Source organism: Centruroides vittatus, unplaced genomic scaffold (assembly GCF_030686945.1).
Source record: "Centruroides vittatus isolate TY-2023 unplaced genomic scaffold, ASM3068694v2 contig_409, whole genome shotgun sequence".
Lineage (NCBI taxonomy): Eukaryota > Metazoa > Arthropoda > Arachnida > Scorpiones > Buthidae > Centruroides > Centruroides vittatus.
Window position 1 is genome coordinate 53,480 of NW_027122221.1, and position 22,795 is coordinate 76,274.

General features: G+C 32.6%; 1 protein-coding gene across 1 annotated transcript in view; it reads left to right on the plus strand.

Annotated features, from left to right (window-relative positions):
- Positions 1-18,881, plus strand: part of LOC136976597 (calcium-transporting ATPase sarcoplasmic/endoplasmic reticulum type-like) — a 30,002-nt gene extending 11,121 nt beyond the window's left edge. The window contains exons 3-25 of the mRNA XM_067271926.1: positions 833-850; positions 949-1,031; positions 1,114-1,218; positions 4,204-4,342; positions 4,422-4,502; positions 5,673-5,758; positions 6,830-6,896; positions 6,983-7,155; positions 9,050-9,143; positions 10,111-10,241; positions 10,331-10,419; positions 11,638-11,740; positions 13,216-13,473; positions 13,555-13,773; positions 14,026-14,148; positions 14,921-14,981; positions 15,101-15,252; positions 15,328-15,548; positions 15,896-16,098; positions 16,175-16,394; positions 16,536-16,653; positions 16,728-16,845; positions 17,753-18,881. Coding sequence (XP_067128027.1) covers positions 833-850; positions 949-1,031; positions 1,114-1,218; positions 4,204-4,342; positions 4,422-4,502; positions 5,673-5,758; positions 6,830-6,896; positions 6,983-7,155; positions 9,050-9,143; positions 10,111-10,241; positions 10,331-10,419; positions 11,638-11,740; positions 13,216-13,473; positions 13,555-13,773; positions 14,026-14,148; positions 14,921-14,981; positions 15,101-15,252; positions 15,328-15,548; positions 15,896-16,098; positions 16,175-16,394; positions 16,536-16,653; positions 16,728-16,845; positions 17,753-17,775 — 2,885 coding nt within the window. The 3' untranslated portion in view covers positions 17,776-18,881. The remainder of the gene's footprint in view (positions 1-832; positions 851-948; positions 1,032-1,113; positions 1,219-4,203; positions 4,343-4,421; positions 4,503-5,672; positions 5,759-6,829; positions 6,897-6,982; positions 7,156-9,049; positions 9,144-10,110; positions 10,242-10,330; positions 10,420-11,637; positions 11,741-13,215; positions 13,474-13,554; positions 13,774-14,025; positions 14,149-14,920; positions 14,982-15,100; positions 15,253-15,327; positions 15,549-15,895; positions 16,099-16,174; positions 16,395-16,535; positions 16,654-16,727; positions 16,846-17,752) is intronic.
- Positions 18,882-22,795: the final 3,914 nt, after the last annotated feature.

A 22,795-nucleotide genomic window follows, 5' to 3' on the forward strand; every position in this document is an offset into this window, starting at 1 on the left:
TATCTCTCAACTGTCAGGATTGTAATTTCGAAAATGAATCTAAAATAGAATATGTGTTTTTTAAAGAATTAACTGATTTGCTTATGTAAACGTTAGCCGTGGAATGTGAAAAAATAAGATGCGACATCAAGGAGGACCGAACGTTCGACGTTCGGAAGCCGACTCGATGCTCTACTAATTACGTTGTAGTGTCTCGTGGCCCTTAGCCTATTTTGTATAACTTTTATAGAACAATGGATCTAAGTAACTATTTAAAAGAGCATTTCACCGTCCTTAAGCATATAAAATCGAATAAAATAATTTGTAATTTATATTTATTAACTTTAAACAAAATCTCATTAATATTTTTGCATTACTTTAAACAAAAAAAGCCAATTAAAACTCGGAGTGACAAGAAAACTATCCTTTATCAAAATAAATCTAAGCACTCAAAAAATTCAACACTTAAGAATTTTGTTGGCTCATTATACACTTGATTATGAGCCAGCAAGGGACAAAAGTAGTCCAGTTTTTTAAATATTTGGAAGATTTATTCCAATAAAATATATTTTTCTTGTTGTTATTTGCTTTCTAAGTAAATATTTCAGTTAATTACAAATTCTTCTGTTTATTTCTTCGACGATATTATACACTGCTCAATTATTTATAGAATATTTTAAACCAAATTTGATTTTACAATTTAAAATTTAAAATTTATTCAATTATAGAACATATTTTGATATTAACAGATTTTAAATTTGATTGCATATTATAACTTATTTTGAAAACATTTAATTTGAAATTTTAAAATTATATTGATTATTAATGTCCTGTGTAATTTTCTTTTTTTCAGAATTACCTGCAGAAGAAGGTATGTAAAGAAATATTTTACCTTTTAAAATAACTGCTTTTAAAAATAAAAGTTATTTGCAAACAAATAATAATTCAAAAATTGTTTTTCTCCATTAGGTAAAGCGTTATGGCAGCTCATCTTAGAACAGTTTGACGATCTACTTGTGAAAATTTTACTATTAGCAGCTATTATATCTTTTGTGAGTTTTTTTTTGTTTTTGAATCATTATATAAGAGGAAAATATGATTTTAAATAATAAAATTAAAATTTTTTATAATAAGGTATTAGCCATTTTTGAAGAACATGAAGATAAACTTACTGCCTTTGTGGAACCATTTGTTATTCTGCTTATTCTTATTGCCAATGCTGTTGTTGGTGTATGGCAAGTAAGTAAATGAATTTTTTTTTAAAGTAAAAATAAATTTAATTTTTAACATATGTAACACAAATTCTTCATTATAATAATTAAATGTATGCGTCTCTGTAAACTTTAACTTCACAGAGATACAAATTCTGGAAGAAAGCTTAATTAAAAAAAATTACGTTTTCCTTTTGAATAATTAATTCCGCACGTATTTGAAGATATTTGTTACATTATTAAGAAAAGAAGAAAAGTTTCAGAAATAAAAATACTTAAAGCAAAGTATTTTTGAAAATGAGATGTAAATAAATAAATTTTGTGTCCTTATCATATTACTTTCAAGATTCCTAGCCAAACTTGGCTGACTAACAAATAGCTGAAACCCTTTCAGTTCTTTTTTATTTCTATTTATCATTACAACATACTTCTTTTCCCTTTTTAGTCATGTTTTTGGCCTTGTCTCCAGACTACAATTAACAACAATTAGTTTTGGTGGGTTACCATTTCTATACTTAGCTGCCTTCAATGTTAAATATAAGCTAAAAATACAATGTTGAATCTATTCTATATTTGTTGGGCTATTTAAATTTCAAAAATAATAAACTTGTTATTTAACTTGCACAAATTATTCAGTTTTTAAATTTGAAAATTATTTATTCAAAATTTTAGAAAAAGAAAAAATCAATTTATGATTATATAATATATTTTATTATTTGAGCATTTAATTTTTTTCTTAATAAATATTTATATTATTTCTTTTTCTTCATAGAAATGAAATTTTTAAAGTTTTATATAAGAAAATTTTACAAATTTTATCCCTAAAACAGAGAAAACAAAAAGCTACAGTACTTTTTCTGTTTATTGTACAGTGACATTACATCGTAATAAAATTCTACAGTGTGTCCTTTACATTCATATTATTTTTTTATCTAAACCTTTATTTAATGACTTACATTTATTGTTAATGTATAATTCAATATTAATATTGTCATATATTATTATTAACAAAATATAGTTTGTGAAAGAGCATATATATACAGGATATTATAGGATAATTTAACTTAATATTGTCTTATAAAAGTTTAAGCTTATAAAATTTTTCAGACAGTATTATTTAAAAAGTAAGCTATATTTATTAATTTGGATATTACAATTTCTAACATTTAAATTTACCAGATTGCTTTCTTTGTTTTCCAATCGGAAAGTTTCTTTCTTTGTCTAGTAGCCAATCATTAAAGACTTTATGTAATAAAGACACAGACTTAAAAACATAATTCGTTATTTCTACTTGAAATGTATTACACAGAACATTAAGGAAATCGGACCGTAGCAGTTATGCGCTTCTTTTGCAATTATCTCGTTTGCTTTCTTTATCGTAGTCGTCGTCGCACAAAATATTTGTGCTAATTTTAATTGATGTCGACAATTAAATCGGTGCACTTTTTAACCTGCGAATCCACTTTTAAAGCAGATTTGTTATCTTTTCTTGATAAATAACTTTTTGATCGTCTTAGTATATTTCATCTTTAAATCAATAAGGATATATATACATATATATCATTAAATATAATATCACTTAATACAAAATTGATTATTTGATATTACTTTTTGAGGCATGTATTGTAAAATTGTTATTAAATTAAGTATAAATTTTCTTTCTGAAACTAATAAATATCCTGTAAAATTTTCCTAAATTTTTTTTCTTACGCTATTTAAGTTCTTATTTCTGTCATTCTTCTTGAAAACTACGCTTTCACATATTAATAATTTTATTCTTTTTTGTTAATAAAAAAATAAACAGTATTATTATGTCATGTATGTCATATTCATTCCTAATTTATTTCTTCTTCCAATTTTTTTGTGTTTAATTTAACAAGATTCATTAAACACAGTTTTATAAATTTATTTTATAATTATTTTTCATTTAAACTTAAATTTAAGAAATAAGATGCAAACAGTTCTATAATTCCTCTACGTAAAAATAAAATATACAATTATAAAAATTATATATAAATAAAATGATCAAAATTATGTTTTGTTACCATAAATCGGAGGCTCCAGCTTTGTGTTCCGTGAAGCTCTAGGATTCCGCCAATTAAAATGGTTTTCAATAAAATTAATTTTTGAGCTTTAATTAATAGTTTAAATTAGATATGAAAAATTTATTTAGATGATAAAGTTTTAAAAATTATTAATATTCTGTAGGGAAATGGGACTTATGCACAGATTCTGCATGGTTCACATTTGCAGATAATAAAATCTAATGAGTTTAATGATAGAAGAATCAAATCATGTATTTGATTCTTCTATGTATTTGATTCTTACCTGTGTATTAGATTCTTCATATTCAAAAACTAAAGTGTTCATTCTTGTTGAAGAAACTGTTGCCTGTGGATTAGCAATATTTGAATGTTTGTTTAGCAAGTCATAAAAAAATCAAATGCATTTGATTCTCTCACCAGAGATTCATCAGAAAGAAGAGGTAAAAAGGAGAATGAAAATTGGAGGTTAGTTTTAAAATCAACTACATTCACGGCCCTTGCATTGACGACTCAAAAAAGTGGATTTGGCAATTTTTGAAACTACACTTCGGTTATCTATCTTTAGCACAAATTAATTTGATTGAATGATTAAAATAATTAGCCAACATATAGCTTGAAAGAATCTGGTGTTAAATGATTTAACTAATAAATTTGTAATAAAAATAAAGTAGATACTTATAAAATTTATTACTTTTAAGTAGTAAAATTCAACATTTGAAATTCAATTTGTTAATTTAATAAATTATTATAAGTGAATCTATTGAAAGCTTTTTATGTTTGAAAAGGTTTAGTATACTGATAAACTATGCTCTTTTTGCTTATTTTTTACCAACATGCTTAGTTTGTGCTTCTAAAATAAGCATGTTGGAAACATACTTATTTTAAAATAATTGCGTTATCGGCATATTTACATTATAAAATATAATTTTATATTCGTGATAGTTAATATCAAATATTTAAAATTTTAGGAAAGGAATGCAGAAAGTGCAATAGAAGCGTTAAAGGAATACGAACCCGAAATGGGTAAAGTTGTACGAATGGATAAGCAGGGTGTACAGAAAGTCCGTGCAAAAGGAATTGTACCTGGAGATATTGTAGAAGTTTCGGGTAAGTTTTACATTATATTGTTAAAAAAAAAAAGGTTTATTTTTGTGTAAACTGCATAAAATTTTCTTTTTAACAATAGTTGGTGATAAGGTACCTGCTGATATCCGTTTAACAAAAATCTTTTCCACAACTTTAAGAGTAGACCAGTCCATTTTAACAGGTAACTTCAAAATTTATTTCTAATAAGTAATAATTATTATGGTATTTATATTGCTACAGTTATAATTAATTTGGTATAGATGAACTGAAATTTGAAAATCAAATTTTTTGCATTAAGCATCTTTTGGATGATAATTTTTATCTTATTTAATTGTAAAATTATTAAATTTATTTAAGTTTTTTTAATCATTATTCAGTTATTAGATATTAATTTTACAATAAATTGTCATATACTATCCAATTAAAATACAAGATAACTACTGTCATTTTTTAGTTGGATATTTTGGCATAGTGAACCTAATTATTCTTTTGTAGTTTGACATTTGATCTAATATGTCGGACCAAACGTCAAACTATTGAAAAATATATTTTGCCAAAGAAGCAATTTTGTCATGCAATCATAAAAATTTAGACAAAGTTGCCATTAAATAATGATTTAACCTTACTTCTTATTAGTCAGTTATTTTTAAAATGATTTATGTGCATGCTTATGTATTTTAATTCGATACATTTAATCATATTTCTTTACAATAAAATTCTATACCAGGTTATTAACGTTATATGTATAATGTTCAGGATATGTTCCTACCAAATTCAGTGCTAACTCAAAACAATATACATTTGTTGAGGGGTAATTTCAATTAAATTAGACAATTTGATGATAATTAGCATTGTAATAAAACTTCTTATCTTTAACAGAACTGTGTTTGATAATATGATATCACAAAAGATACTATAAATACTGGGAGTACTGGAAATACCCTAATAAAATTAATGTAAATTAAGTAAGGTAGGGAGAGTTAGATAGGATAAGTTGTTACAATAAATTAAGATTTTCTCCTTTTATTTAAAGTCACAGAATATTTTACTAGAAACAGTTTCAATAAAAATTTAATCAAACTTCACCGAACAGACAGTATTATTTTCAAACAATAAGATTTTTGTGAATTAGAGAAAATTTCGTTATCTCAAGTTCTGAGTAATTAATTTTAAATCAAGTTTTAAAATTCCAACATTTTTTTTTAATGTTTATATGAATTAATAAGTTTGCATTAACAATCTTTACTTGTTAATTTATTATGATATGAATATGTATACAAATTTGTAGATATTCATTTAACAATTATTTCATAAAGTGTTTTTAATTAATTGATGATTTTTAACCAAACAGGTGAATCTGTTTCTGTAATCAAGCACACAGAAGCCATTCCTGATGTCAGGGCTGTAAATCAGGACAAGAAGAACATTCTATTTTCAGTAAGATTATTTCTTTTATAATTTACATTTATTATTTTAATACTTATTTCTTAGGGAAAGATGGCCAGGAAACCATTACATACATATGCATAATAAATATGAATGTGTATGTGTGTTGTGTACATAGTTTCTTATTGAAAATGGCATAAATTACTCTTCTGTGGTATTTTCTTTTCAGAAAATATATTAACATGAATTTACTTTTAATGAAAATGAATTATCTAGTCTTAACTACTTTGATGATGTATTTTATTTAAAATCAGTTTCAAACACCTTTATTTCAGCACAACTAGCTTATATCTAATGAATGTTTGCAACATTTAATTTAAATGTCATCTTCACACACAATTTTTCTGTCATACATATAATGGAAAAGAATACAACCCAAAAAACCTTACAAATTTCAAAAATATAAAATACTTTTAAGTTGTTCGGGTTGTTGTCCTTTCTGTTAAATGTATGACGACAGAAAAATTTTGCCCAAAGATGACATTTTCAACATTTAATTTGAGTTAATTCTGCTAGTATAAAGGTTTTTGATGAATTATCTAAATTTTGTTGAAATTTAAGTGGACAATTTGAATGTCAGAATTAAAAATAACACCTTAGAAATATAAAATGAAATGCTAAATAAATTATTATCTAGTTTTTAAAATATTTTTATTAATTAATTTACAATTGATATTTGATACTATATCAGTTGTAAAGCATATAGCGCTGAGTGGATACAATATTTTAAATAAATATCTGTCATATTCTGTTGCTGAATGCTTAAATGAAAATGAAAATAATTACTGCAATTTGTAATTGAAAGATTATGGACAACAAAAAACTGAAAGTTTCTTCTAGTGAATTTTGTACAGTGTATACTAACATTTGATTTTATGTGAAAGACTTGTTACTTTTTCTTTCATGAAAAGAAATAGATAAAATAAAGAATTTGATGTTAGTAAGAGAGAAATTGTTTTTAACATAATTATTTAAAAGGAATTAAAAGTGCACCTTTGAATATTCAGTTATTTTTTTCCTTATCCTGATGAATACTTTTTAATGAACTATGTATATTCACAGGGTACCAATATTGCTGCTGGCAAAGCAAGAGGTATTGTTATTGGAACAGGTTTAGATACTGCCATTGGTAAATATTATTTATTTATTATTATATTGTTGCTATTATTCATTATATGAAGTATGATTATACAACAATATATTTCCAATAAATAGGTAAAATCAGAACTGAAATGACAGAAACAGAAGAAGTAAGAACACCACTGCAGCAAAAATTAGATGAATTTGGTGAACAGTTATCTAAAGTCATTTCCATTATTTGTGTAGCTGTCTGGGCTATTAATATTGGCCACTTCAATGATCCTGCTCATGGTGGTTCCTGGATTAAAGTAAGTATTATTGTGTATATATATTTTACAATGAATGTGATTTCTACATCGCATTCGTTGGCAAATAAAACAAAATCGCATACCTCTTACATAGCTGTACCGAACACCCACATCATGCAAAATACATATGCTAAAAATCTTAATAAATATTCAGAACTTGCCCACAAAATGAAGCATTTGTGAAGAATGGATGAAGTACATATTGTGCCAATAGCAGTTTCTTGCACAGGAATTGTAACACATGCACTGCCTAAAAGTATAGAAACATTAGGGCTTCACAACAGCACATACATTACACTACATAAAACAGATTGATATACTAGACCCATGTCACAGTCAGGAAATTCTTAAACACAATATATATCATACACAGATGATAATTTGTTCTGCAGTTATTCATTGACCTTAGTCTAGCATAGCACTAGACACTGGTATATATACTGTATTCAGCAATAAATTTCTCAACAGATGGTGCAGCTAAGGAACTTATTAACGCTTCTAGTTTTTAACTTCCTGTTGTTGCGAGTGTGAGTATTTCTAGAAATATTGTTTACGATGTTTTGGGATAGTGAATGCAAATTTGCATCCTAAACATAAACATGGAACAGTATGTTGCATAGTATATTGTGTTAATTTCATAGGTCAACCATACAATGATCCAAACAGTCCAGTGTGTGTACTATAAATTGCTTTCTCGCAAATCTAAAGAAAATATAAAAAGTAAAATGGAACACTGCGATCAATTGCTGTAAAAGTCAAAATTCAGATAATTATTTCAAAAATGTTAAAAAATAAAAGATAGTTTTACCATCTAATCAATCCACAGAGAAAAGAAGTGCCGAGGAACCAACATACCACTTGCAAAATAATGCGGATGAAACATCACTCTATATTAATATTATATTAGAAGAAAATATAAAATTAAAAAAAAAAGCTAGTTACATCCAAACAAAGTGAGTCTAGAAAAACAAATTTAATGTTTGAACAGAATATTATAACTAATATTTATCAAGATCAATATGTATTAATATGTATGTAAATTACAACAGAATGTTTTATTATAATGTACACATAACTAATGTAAATATATTATATGTATAATCTGTAGTTTTTTATAGCCACAGTTAATAAAGTCCTGATATAATAATCAATCTTTTAATAAAAGTCTTAACTTTCATGCAAAATTTTCAATTAGATTACAAATTTAATAATAATTAGAAAAGATGTCATTGTTTGTAATTAGAAATAATAAGAAAATGCTTAAAAATATAATTACTATAATTATAATCATAAAGTTATAATTATGATAATTATAAAATATAAAAATATGAAAAGTGATAAATATTCCAACAGAAATAAATAGAATTATTTTTCAAATAATCCTACAACATATATAATTTATCATATACCATATTACATATCGTATACAATAATACACTTTAAATTATAATTAATACTATATTTGTGAATACATTAACATAAATGCATAATTCATTTCTATATAAAAGACTTGCCAAAATAAATGTAATCAAATTCTACCATAATACAAAAGAACTATTATGATGCCAGATGGAGAAGGTTGCTAAGGCACATCCTACCACTTTGGGGAATCTGGGATCAAATCCTTGAGAATAGCCTATGAAAAATTCCTGGTTTTGTCTGTCCCTGATTTGTCAGACTCCATCCATGCCTCATCATTCCATTGTGGGCTTAACTGAACCCATAATGGGTCTGATTAAAAACAGCCCTCTCAGTTACCCACAGGGCAGAAAGAGTCAAAAATGAAAAAAAAGAAATGTACCATTATTCAATACAGTTTATATAATAAATAAAAATATTACATAAATAATGTAAACTATTATTATTTATTGTGTTCGTATATTCTATACTTTAGGGAGCTGTTTACTATTTCAAAATTGCTGTAGCTCTTGCTGTTGCTGCCATTCCAGAAGGTTTACCTGCTGTTATCACAACTTGTTTGGCTTTGGGTAAGTTCATTTTCATGTACACTTATGAATGTATATATGCATAGGTGTGTATATATAGTATATATATATATATATATCATGCATGCATATATTCAAGGTCATAAACATAGAGTTTGCAGGATTAACCCCTAATTGGAAAGAATGAAATAATTAATAAAATGAATAGAAAGTAATGTCTATTACAAAGTAATTCTATTTTTATATAATAGATACATTCCCAAAAATTTCATATAAGTAAAGATATTGTCCATATAAAACAAATGGAAGATTGGTTCTAGGACTTCAAAACTGATGAAAATAATACAATAAACCAATTAATGTAATGTGTGTTTAAACAAATATTTCAATTTTAGTTAATAAGTCAAAGGAGAGACAACTGTAACTTACTTATCAGCAAACTTTAATAATAATTGTGCAAATAACATAAATTAACCTTTTATTCAACTTTAATTTAAACACCAAAATATCTGTAGTCTTCAGATTCACTAGAGTAATAAGCCCAAAACAGGTTTTAAAACCCTTAAACCTCCTCTTAATTTATGTAATTTTTGTATTTTCACTATTCTAAGTGGAATGTAAGAAAAACTATTATTTGAAGATTGCTGTGGAATTATTTAATTCATTAAAACTTATGTAATTAGCTAAAAATGTTTAGAAAATTTTTATGTTTATTATTATTTAGTACATAACTTTGTATTCATCATTGCTGATATATAAATAAAGATTTGATTTGATTAAAAAGTAATAATAATAATTTGAATGTATTTATAAAAAAAATTTGTTATGAATAATTATATTTAAGTTTTTCTAATTATTACTTTTCTCAATTTCAAAATAAATTCTGGTAGATTGCTAGTATAATCCCACTTTTTAAACTTCTTACTTTTGTAAAATACTCTAGTAGAAAAATTTTTAAAAATATTTGTATTGATCCAGTAGTTTCATATACATTAAATTATAATTACAGGAACTAGGAGAATGGCAAAAAAGAATGCTATTGTAAGATCATTGCCTTCAGTAGAAACCTTAGGTTGCACATCTGTTATTTGCTCAGATAAAACTGGTACATTGACCACAAATCAGATGTCTGTTAGCAGGGTAAGTGCATTAATATGTATATGTGGTAATGATAATAACTTAAATGTTTAAATACTGTACTCTATATTTTTATGTGCATTTTATTGCAGTTCTTTATTTTGGACAAAGTCGAAGATGGTGACAGCACATTCTTAGAGTTTGAAGCTACTGGCTCCACATACGAACCAATCGGTGAAATGTGAGTAAAGCAGTTTTTCACATAAATTATGTAAACATTTGGCAGATAAAAGTTTTAATTGTATCACATGATCAGTCTTGAAACATTTCTTTGGGTGCAAACAGCAAAAACTGTAATATTAAAAAAAACTTTTATTTATGAGTTAATATCAATAAGTTATTCCGTTTTATTTATATTTATACTTAAAGAAGTGTATCTTAAGAAAAACGTTTCAATAAAAATTAATGTCATCTTTTGTTTATATTTCACACATGGAAACATTTTTTGCTCCTTAAATAAATTTATCTATAGTTGCCAAAATTTTTAGGTTATTCTGACTGGTATACAAAAGGTATCAGCCTATTGTCACATGGGAACCAAGTTCAAATCTATTTTCATTTTTTTTTTATGAATAATGTTGGTCATAGCATTTGTCTTCTTTTGTTCATTGCAGATCAACAACTGTAATGAATGAAAATGTGGCTTATTATATATGATAGTTTATTATATGATAGTACTTTGCATTGGCAAATCAATCAAAAACTGTGTGGAGAAGATGAATATTTGTTTATAATATAATATAACTTTTTTTAAATCAGAATTACAAGTAAAATTCTTTTATACTTTTAGAATGTTGTTGTGATTTCCTGAAGCTAATAATTGTGTGTATATATATATATAGAAAGTCAATTCTTAATTATTCAAAAGTTTTCAAAAAAAAAAAACGCTTTCAGAATATGTATCACTGTACTGTACATACCATAGTGATACAGCAACCAAATCCTTCATGTAACTAAAGATCATTACATCATTGTCTCTTATATCATTGCAACTCTAATTTATATAGGTAACACTACATTATATTTTGAGTAAACTAATTTTCCTTCATATACAATAATTTCATTAGAGTATTTATTGTTCATGAAACTTTAAAATCATCACTGCTTGATGTATCCAAAACACAAAAACAAACAAAACAACTGTCTGAATTACCTAAAATTTTGTTTATCTGAAAGATCTCTGATCCCATCAAATTCAGATAATCAAGTTTCCATTGTGTATATAAGTGTTCTATGTATATATAAAATTCCAATATAAAACTGTGTTAAAAGTGAATTTTAACCTGTTTTATTATTTTTGCTTTATTTTTGTTAAATGTTATCCTCTTAAAATTTTATTAAATTATGTAATAATTTTATTTTATTTAGATGAAATGTAAATGACAGTTTTCTGTTTTAGTTTCTTGAAAGGCCAGAGGGTTAAATGTTCCGATTACGAAGCATTATTTGAAATGGCAACAATATGTGTTATGTGCAACGATTCCAGTGTCGACTTCAACGAGGTAATTTTTTCATTGCCGTTAAATAATTTTTATTCGGTATACAAGAAAATTTAAATCAAAACTATTAAAATTTTATTTAAAAATACACAATTGATTTACTAAATTTTCAGTATTTTTCATCTGTCTTACAACTGCAACACGAAACAAGGTGATAACACATACGCAAAGAGTAATAAAATGTCCCGAGGCTAAGGTCTTCCGGACCTCTCTATACTTTCTTCTGGTGCAATGCTCTCAGTTTATTATATTTTTCCTCCTTTTAAGTTTTTGAAATCACATAAATGATTTTCTACACTTCATAATTAAACTTTTATAACTCAGATTTTGGCTTGAGCCCTGGCTTTTTCCTCTCACCTGGCCTTGAATTTAATAAAATAATTATCATCTTTAGTATTTCTCTTCAATATCTGGTTTTTTTTTTTTTTACATCAGGAATGAACCTTATTAGTTCTCTTAAAAATTTCTATTGTGCTGTTAGCTCAAACATAAATTGTGTGCGGGTCCATATCTTAAATTTTATTTTAAAAAATAATTCTTATATTATTAATTATTATAAAAAGGCAAAATGCTTAATTTTGAGGGTAGAAGTGTTTTTACAGTAAAAATATTCAAAATGCCACTAACGAGTAAAATTTTCATTAAGTCGGACTCCGCTGAGAGATACGAAACGCGATCTCCCTTTTCCGTTTCTCCACCCCGCCGACTCGCCGCGACACCCTCGTACGGCACGTCCCGATCTTGCCGGGTTTCAAAATTTTCGGTTCGTCCGGCCCCGACGCCGACACGCACAATTTTGTAAGATTTTATATTTTCGGGTTCCCTCGAGCGTCAAATTGTCAAGAAATGCAAAACAGTCGGGAGTGTCAAACTTTGACCGATCGCTATACTTTCCCTTTGCTATATTTTATAACAGCTGGGAAAGTAAAATTTTAATATACATGTATTTGTTCAAGTTTTTTTTTATGCAAACAAAAACTATCATTATAAATGTGTTGTGATTTTCAAATTAATTTCCTTATAAAATGAGCATGACTTTTACACTTTTCATCTCTATTTCAAAGAAAATTATCATCTTTTACTAAATGTACAATAGTTTATGAATTTACTGAATATTTTCACTTTTTTTTATTTATACGAATTACATTTGATATAGGAAAATTGATATAAAATTTCATAACCAATTTCAATTTTTACTTTGGTAAATATCAAAGAAAACATATAGTTTCAATGAATAAAATTCTGTTGAAATTTAACTCGTTGCCACTATATTAAATGCAGAAACCATTCGAAAAATTATTTTTATACTATCGAAACGTAAATGATATATTTCTTTTAAGACTACTAAAATATTTTTTTACAACACAATCTATTACGGTACAAATCTTATTACATTAATATGTAATATAGTATGTAGCAGACTATAAAATAGAAAATTACTTTTTGTAAAGTAAACAAATAAAACTTTGTCTTAACAGTACAAAGGAGCGTTCGAGAAAGTAGGCGAAGCCACAGAAACCGCTCTCGTCGTTCTGGCCGAGAAGATGAATCCGTGGAACTTCGACAAGTCGGGAAAGTCTAGACGCGATGCCGCCCTGGTCGTTTCTCACGGAATCTCCTCCATGTGGAAGAAGGAATTCACTCTGGAGTTCTCCCGCGACAGGAAATCCATGAGCTCTTATTGCGTACCCACCAGATCCACGCGTTTGGGTCCCGGACCGAAATTGTTTTGCAAAGTTAGTGTCTCGGTCGACGTTTTCTATTCGAATACAAAATATATGCGGCCGGACGTAAAATTTCTTTTTTGTCCTCGTCAGGGTGCCCCCGAAGGTGTTTTGGACCGTTGCTCTCACGTTCGCGTCGGTAATCAGAAAGTACCCATGACGTCCTCCATCAAGAATCACATTTTGGACGTGACCAGACACTACGGAACGGGTCGCGACACACTCAGATGTCTGGGCTTGGCCACCTGCGACAACCCACCCAAACCCGAGGACATGGACTTGTGCGATTCTAATAAATTTGCTAATTACGAAGTAAGTGATTATTTTTTTCAATATAAAATAATATGCATTACAATATGCACGTGGAGTTAAATTAATCTATATCCCACCTCACACGTTAATTAATTATAGAATTCAACTATTAATTAATAGGGAGTAGTATTTATTTTTCTTAACAGTTTTTTCACGTTATCGTCAACCTTTTTTCAATAACTCTTACCCGATTACTTCGTAAACTTTCATTTATTTTGAAAAAGAGTTATTTATACCTCGGTTTACTTTTAGGTGAACATGACATTCGTCGGAGTTGCCGGTATGTTGGATCCACCCAGGACAGAAGTACGCGATTCCATTCAGAAATGTCGCGAAGCCGGTATCAGGGTTATCGTCATCACCGGCGACAACAAGGTACGTGGCTTCCAATAGGCAGATGCAATTTCGTACCTCTGCCGGCGTCGGGCCGTTCTAAGCACTTTCGAAGGTTCGGCCAGTTTCTTTAGACGCGTTAGCCCTCCGGCGGCCGAGCGGATAAAACCACCGAACGCCGTTAGTTCGTCGCGGGTCGGTGCCCGGCCAACACACCGGCCGCATGGAATTTTCCTGGTTTACTTTGTATTTTCCCTTAAAATGTTCTGCCGGGAGGCACCCCCTTGGCAGATCACTCGCGTGTCGCGTCGCGTATCCAAATAAACTAAACCTTTAGAGGCATTATACAGATAAACGATACAATAAAAATATTAGTAACGAGGGAGGAAAAGTGGCCTCTAAGAACACATTGCCAAGTGTCAAATACAGCTATTGCACGCAATATTGTTACACGTGATCATCTCGTATGGGAGACTACCAGAGGATGGCGTGTTTTCTTGTTGTACAGTACTACATTAATTTTCTGCATACCCATAAAAATGATAATTTATCTACCGATATATAAACTTAGTTTCTTTTCACACTGCAATTAATAATAATCATCAGAAAAAAATAATTGATGGCCGTTAGAATTTTTTCGATACGAAATGTTTATAGCCTAAATAGGTGACGAAATTCGTTGGCCCGTCTTAAACGAAGGCAAATTATTTTAATAGTGAAAAAGAATTATCTTAAATGTCGGTTTCGTTAAATGGTAAAGTAGTTTTTGTTAAAAAAATAAATAATAAATTGGAATAATTTTTCTACTTTTTAGGCCACCGCCGAAGCTATCTGCAGAAGAATCGGCGTATTCGGAGAGAACGAGGACACCACCGGTAAATATTTGACTAAAATACGAACTAATAGTCATCACATAGAATAATTTAGTTCTAAATAAAAGGAAATTAGATTATAACGGCGGACCAAAGATAAATCGGATGTTGGCGTTTTTCAGGAATGTCGTACTCTGGCCGCGAGTTCGACGATCTGCCCGTTAGCGACCAGAGGAGGGCCGTACAGAAGTCTCGCCTCTTCTCCCGAGTAGAACCTGCCCACAAGAGCAAAATCGTAGAGTTCTTGCAAGCCGACGGAGAAATCTCTGCCATGGTCGGTATCTCTCTCCTCCTCCTCCTTCCCCCTCCTTTTCGTCTCCCCCTCTAACCTTTGCCTTTGTCTGGTCAGACCGGTGACGGAGTAAACGACGCTCCCGCCCTGAAGAAGGCCGAGATCGGTATCGCCATGGGTTCGGGCACGGCCGTGGCCAAGTCCGCATCCGAGATGGTGTTGGCCGACGACAACTTCTCCACCATCGTAGCGGCCGTAGAGGAAGGTCGTGCCATCTACAACAACATGAAACAATTCATCCGATACCTCATCTCCTCCAACGTGGGTGAAGTCGTAAGGTTCGTATCGCGGACGTTCTTAAACCCGCGCTTCCCTACCGTAAATTGGCGGTTTTTTCTTAGTTGGTAATTCCGTCCGCCAGAAAGAGGTTACGGGAATAACGAGAAAAATTCTCTCGATCAACTTCCGTGTTTACGCCGGTTGTTACGAGATTTAATCGGCTATTACCGGGTATAAATGGGTCTATAATGTTTATAAACGTAATTTAAATTTCCCGGAGTCGCGGAATATTGTCTAACCTTAAAAAGCTTTAAGCAATTTTTCCAGATAGTTTAATCGAAAATCTCCGGTGGCATTAATACGAGAAGGAGAGAATTTTCGGGACTAATAATAATTTCTTCCGCAGCATCTTCTTGACCGCCGCTCTGGGTCTTCCCGAAGCTTTGATCCCGGTTCAGCTGTTGTGGGTCAACTTGGTGACGGACGGTCTTCCCGCCACCGCTCTGGGCTTCAATCCTCCCGACTTGGACATCATGAATCGTCCTCCCAGGAAAGCCAACGAATCTCTCATTTCCGGATGGCTCTTCTTCCGTTACATGGCCATCGGAGGTGGGCCTCTCTCGCTCGTCTTTTCCTTTTCCCTCCCCCGGGCCGGTGTACTTAAACCGTTTTGTTTCTCTGGCAGGATACGTCGGTGCCGGCACCGTGGGCGCTTCCGTCTGGTGGTACTTGGTCAGCCCCACCGGACCTCACCTCAACTACTATCAATTGTCTCATCACTTGAAGTGCCTGGGCGACCCGGAGAACTTCAAGGGCATCGACTGCAACATCTTCCACGATCCTCACCCCATGACCATGGCTCTGTCCGTATTAGTAACCATCGAAATGTTGAACGCGTTGAACAGGTGAGAGAATCCCCATCCAACCGTTTGTAATTTTAAATAGGTAAACGACGCCATTTGTCACCGCCTTATTTCCTCACTCGACTTACGATTATCTAAAAACTTTTAACGGTTTTCTAACGTTGCCAATTAAATTCTCCACAGTTTATCCGAAAATCAATCTCTGCTCGTCATGCCTCCCTGGATCAACATCTGGTTGTTGGCATCCATGGCCTTGTCTATGACTCTTCACTTCGTCATCTTATACGTCGATATTCTTTCCGTGAGTATTTTTTTAAATATATATATATGGGCAGGCGCGTGTGTATACTGACACCGTCATTTTGTCAATTTCAGACCGTTTTCCAAGTGTGCCCGTTGGACGTACCGGAATGGATCGCGGTGATGAAGATATCCCTCCCGGTATTGTTCCTGGACGAAGCCCTGAAATTCATCGCCCGCAAGTTTATCGATGGTATTATAGAAACCGTTATCTTTTCTTCTACCGTTTTATATCTTGTGTATCGAGTAACCATTTCTCTCCCTTTATTAATTTATACACTATTTAAAGTGTAATATTGTGATTTTTTACTAGAGGGAACGTGTCTGTGTTACGTTCTCGTCGTTCCTAATATTTTTCATAAACTCACCGTTAACTTGCTGACAGGATGGACTGTAATTTTTGAGAGAATTTTCTTCCAAATTATTCCAAAAAATTATTATTAATTTATTATTATTATTATTATTGCTATTGTTATTATATGACATACAGATAATGTATAAACAAGCCGCCTGTCGGTAATTATTTCTTCCACCAAACTGTTTATTTCCATTTCTCCCTTTCCTGTCGATAATCTTGTGATTGGTTGCGCACCGTGTTGGAACCGTAAACTGCCGAGGACAGAGTGCATGACTATGAAAGGGGAAAGGTCGAAGCCCCGGAGGACGTCGGGAAGACCAAGAAACGCCGTCGTCGGGAGAATTGTTCCCAAGCTACGCATAATCTTTCTTCCTCTTTCACTGGTTACGCCGCATGTGTGACGTCTACGTTTGCTAATTCTTTAATTTTTTTAATTAACATTCTTTATATATATTTAAAAATTCCGTTAACTCTACCGTAAATTATTATTATTCTTCTTTTTATTTTTTTAATTGTTATTAATTGTCGTTACACTTTTAACTTGATTTTTCCCGTTTTTGTGGTGAGTGGTCGCACGCTTTGCTCGTTTGTGTTCTGCCTTTTTTCGTGTTAGTGCACGTCGCTACCCGTTTTAATTTCTATGGTTTTACGTCATTTTATTATTTATTATTTCGGGTGTTTACACACCGGAAGCGTTTCCTAAAATATTTAAATAAATAAATGTGTATTTTTTTTCTTTCAGTCGCTCCCGTCATGCCGAAGTAATAAATTCGAGAGACCGTACGCTCCGTTCGTGGTCACGTCGAGTAGCTTCACAGTCGTGCGTGCGTCTCCCGCGGCCGGAACGCCCCGTCCGCACGACCATCCGTTTTCACCCGTTCCGTAATTTCTGTTTCGAATCATCACATTTGTAGTTTTTACCATTTTTACCACCTTTCGCGAACTCTTCATCGGCAGGGACGAACGGCTTCTCGCCGCGCCATCCCCGGATAACCGGGCTCGGACTCGGTTATCCGGCGATCCCCCGGCGGTGGTCGGCGTCCTTTTTATCAAAATATTTATATATACATATATATAAATATATATATACACCCCCACGTTCGATGAGTACAATCTGGTCAGCGGTAATGGTCGAGGGGGGGATCAGTTCCCACCCCCGTTTCTGAGTGTTTTTTACCGAATTTTAGCTAGCGTTTGTCTCCCGTGTTTTTTTATGGATAAAAAAAACCGTATTGTGATATACGGGTCGAGCATTTTCGAAGGCGCGCGCTTCGACTCCCAAAAATCTAGTCTAGGTCTAGAACGTGTTAACCCCGCAGTATTTTTTTTTTTAAATCGGAGCGAAGGCCGTCGAAAGTACCGAACCGAGCGTAGCCTCAAACGTGCCTCTACAGACGAATAGTCGTTAGCGAGAGGCGGGACGGAACGGGCGAAACAGCGCCAATTCCGCCCGCCCGGCGACTATTCGTAGACATCGAGTGCCTAAAATTTTAGGGAACCGCGACTCGTCCACCGTTTCGAAAGTCACGCACCGTTTCCGCCCGCCATCGAATTTTGTACGCGACATCCCCGTACGGTAGATTAAGGAAAAAAAAGAAAAGAAAAACAGACACAAATTTTGCCACCGTTTTATTTTTCTTCCGTTCGACGTTTCATTCCTTCGGTGACGTAGTGGTTTTAACATTCACAATACGAATGTAGATATTTTTAAATGTGATTTAAAAAAAAAAGGAAACGAAACACTCGATTCTATATATATTGTTTTGTCTCCCCGTTCATAATTGTTAATTTTATTCTTTGTTGAAGTTTGTTACATCGAAATGTTGCATATCCTATCGAATATCGATAATAAAACAAAATGTTAAAACGTTTATCTGTCAGTTCTTTCCCGTTCTTGCCTTTCCGTTACCGATAAAACAAATAGAAACTCGGCGCGAGACGTGTTCCGAAAAATTAATTTGCCACCGGTCGAACGGCGCTTCGGGTGGTACGCACCGGTACTATTATTATTGGTCCGCAATTCGAAAACACGTACGCCTATAAATTCCCCTATCGTCCGTCTGCCCTTTCTTGATCTCGAGAACGAAGTTAAACGGATTAAATCCGAGAACGGATGGACAGGAGGCAGGATTAATTACGTACGAACTTCTCACGCAAACCGGAAGTCGCGTTACTTCGATTCGAACATTTCCCCAGAGTTACGTATCTAACGGGCTAGAGTAGACCGATCTGTTCTTTACAATTTGAAAAATAAAAAAATACCTTTCGCCAGTATAATGCCGACGGTCGCGATTTCCCTCCGAACCGGTTGGCCACAAATTCGATTTACCGGGTTTAAAATATATTAAGATATTTCGAAACGTAAGTGAAACAAACGAACGACATTTAAAATTTTGGTGGCGCCATCTCTTATCGTACTTTCTTAAAAAATTTTATATTTAGAGCCGTTAAAGATGGAAAACGCTTAACTTTTAAACTAGGGATGAGTTTTATTTTTAAAAAACTAGCGGATGAGCCCGGCGTTGCTCGGACAAAAAATAACAGCGGCGAAGATTAAGATCATTAGGTTATTTCGTACTTCTATGTTGTTGTATTTGATTTACATAATTACGAAGGTGATAGACCGGTCGCTGCGGGTTCGATCCCTCGGGAATATTGGCCCGTTTGTACCGCTGCAGCCGATTAGTCAAAATTTCTCGGGACGGGTTCCATTAAAGGACGAGTTATAAAAGATGATCTTTGGTTATTCGGTGCAATAAACTCTTGCCTATCTAACGCATTTTAAAAATTCTTTATTCTTCTACCGTACACGATTTAAAGAATTTTTAAAACGCGTTAGATCGGGCACTCGGTGTGATAAACACTTCACCTAAGATCACCTTTGTAGCGGTGGTGTAGCGTGGGGGATGTATCGTGCACCGGGCGCCACTCGCAGAGGGGCGCCCGAATGGTCTCCGAGACAAACTATACGTGTTTCTGGAGGGGGAGAGGGGCGCCGGTTACGTTCGCTACGCCACCGCTTTGTAGTTATGTAAATCAAATGCTATAATATAACAGACATTAACACGAAAACCATATAGAGACTTTGGTTTTCGGCCTACCGTTGTCACGTTTATCGCCATACTCGGATGGAACGAAATGGCACAGTTTCGTAGGACTTTTAGGTCGTATACGCGAGCGTCCTTGCGGACTGGCCGCCGTAAACGGGTTTTCGCCGGGTTTCAAATTTATAAAAATGTTTCGAGACGTATCGATATCGTATTTCGCTGTTTTCGCATCATTAACTAACGACTCGTTTCTTACTAAGTAGAGGAGACATTAACACGAACGGGAGTAGTATTTTTATGTACAAATTGCTTTTCGCGATTGTATTTTTTTGAGGATTTTTCCACTAATGTTAAAAACGTATTTTTAAAATGTGCTGGCTTAAACGGCGCGGGCAAACTCGCCGAGTCACGTACGGGTCTTACCGGGTGAAAATCGCGGCTGGCCGAAAAACGTGTTTGAAACTTTCGGGGTTTCGGTCGACCCCTTCGAGAAGATCTCGACCTTTCGCGGACACCCTCTACTTTAATCTTAAGCTACGTAATTATAATAGGACAAGCAAACGAGACGCTTATTGGCTGCAATTAGACGAAATTTTTTTCTGTATCTCGAGACCGAATATGGAAACTTTAGAGGCAGCGGGAGACCCCGACTAACTATATAGGAATATTCCGATGCAAACCGGAAGTCGCGTTATTTCGATCCAAAAATTTTCCCCTTAAAGGAGTTAGATAGATTGTAAGGAACTGAGTCCGAGCGTTATTTTTATTTTATTATTATTTTTTCGTTTTATTATATTTTGTTTGGGGCTTATGTTTATTTAGGACGAAGGTTCCCCACCACTCTCTTGTTAGTAACGAAAAAAGAAGAAAAAACCAACTCACGAAGAAATAAGCGCCGTAGGAAAAATCTCGCGCACTTGCGCTGCCCGCGGAAGTAACCGGTCCGCAGAAAAAAAATGGAGGGGGAGTCCCCACACTCACTAGTAAAGAAATACTCGATAAACCGTCTTAACATCCCAGAAAATTCTGATAAATACTTTGTAAACGGTTTATAAGCTTTGTCGGAAACTTAAAGCTGCCAGAAAAGAAAATTAATGTTAGCAACTAAGTATGTAAATAAGGGGAGTAACCCAGCTGAAGTGTGACGTCACCTCACAGTATAAAACCCGCACGTTAACCGAAGAAGGAGGAGGTGAATTCCAAATCGAGGAGACTTTGAGAGCGAGGCGAATTCGAAAGCGAAGTGTTTTATGATAGAAGTCCAGATTGATAATTGGACGATCCGAGGTGTTAAAGAGGAGTTCGATTTGACGATATCGAAAGGATTGAGGAAATAGTTTTCTTCGTATAGTGAGGTAACGGATAGACGTTTAATTAGTAAGAGATTTTGTTCATAGTTGCTAAGTATTTGATTTGTCGAATTTCAAAGGGGAATTAATATTAAGTTAAGCTAAGTAGCTGAGTTTCTTGTCGGGTTGACTCGTTGAATTTCGTTAATAAATTGTGTTTGGATTATTGACATTTGTACGTAGTACATTCTAGTTACTAATTAAATACAGTCAAACCTGTTTTTATGCGGTGGATAGGGACCGCATAAAAAAAGCGCAAAAAATCGCACGAAATTTCACGAGTGGCCATAAAAAATAGTTTTCGCAACACAATTAAAAAATATTTTATGCGGTCAACAGGGACCGCATAAAAAAGTCTCACATAGAAAATAACTCAAAACCGTACGAAATAGAATTTATTGACAACAGATGTCGGCACTTGACTGCATCGTCTCGTCTATCGTCTGTTTGTTTTACATATTTTTGTCCAGGTGGTGTTTTGTTGACTTAAAAAATAAATTATTTTCATTTTTCGCATATTCGTGCAATAATATTGCTATAATAATTTTATTTAGCTATAATAAGTCAACGTGAGACATGACGAATCGCACGAGACTAGTCGCCAACTATACCGCACAAATAAAAAATCGCACAAAAAAACCGCACAAATTAAAAATTCGCATAAAAAAAGACCGCATAAAAACAGGTTTGACTGTATATTTGAACTTTTTGATTTGACTAGATATTTATCGTTATTATTACTAATTTTTCGGTGCGCGCTTAAAAGCCCAGGCCTGGCAAACTAATCTCGAATCCGCGTAAAGTACCCGTTAGGTTAACGGAAGTTCTACCGACCGCAGATAGTGTCGGTTTCCTAAGATACTAAAAAAAAATAGTACTTTACAAGATGACCGGCACGACTCCGTTGTTAAACGTAAAGTGTGACGTACAGAGGCAAACCACTACCGATTTGAGATAGAGAGCGATTAAAAATTGCAGCCCGGCATTGCGACGATGCGAGAATAAAAGAATTGCCGGTGTGACTTTTAGATTGTTTGTTTGTTTGTTTGTTTGTTTATTATTCATAATATTACATATATAATAAGTCTTATTAAACGAAACACTAACGTTTTCGAGCTAATAGAATGGGCAGTCTTCGGGCGTAACCGAATTCGAAGGTATTTTTAAAAATTGAACGCCGTAAGGGCATTTTACGTTTAAATTTGAAATGTATTAAAGCGGGCGTGCGGACGGACCGGCTTCTGCGTGGAAATTCTGGATAAAAGAAAAATTAAAAAATAAAAAGTCTTAGTCCATCCCCGGCCTTATACTCGGATGTATTTTGATGTATTTTATTTTACTATTTATTTGTTAATTTATCTAATATTTTCGTTTTAAATTTAAATGTAA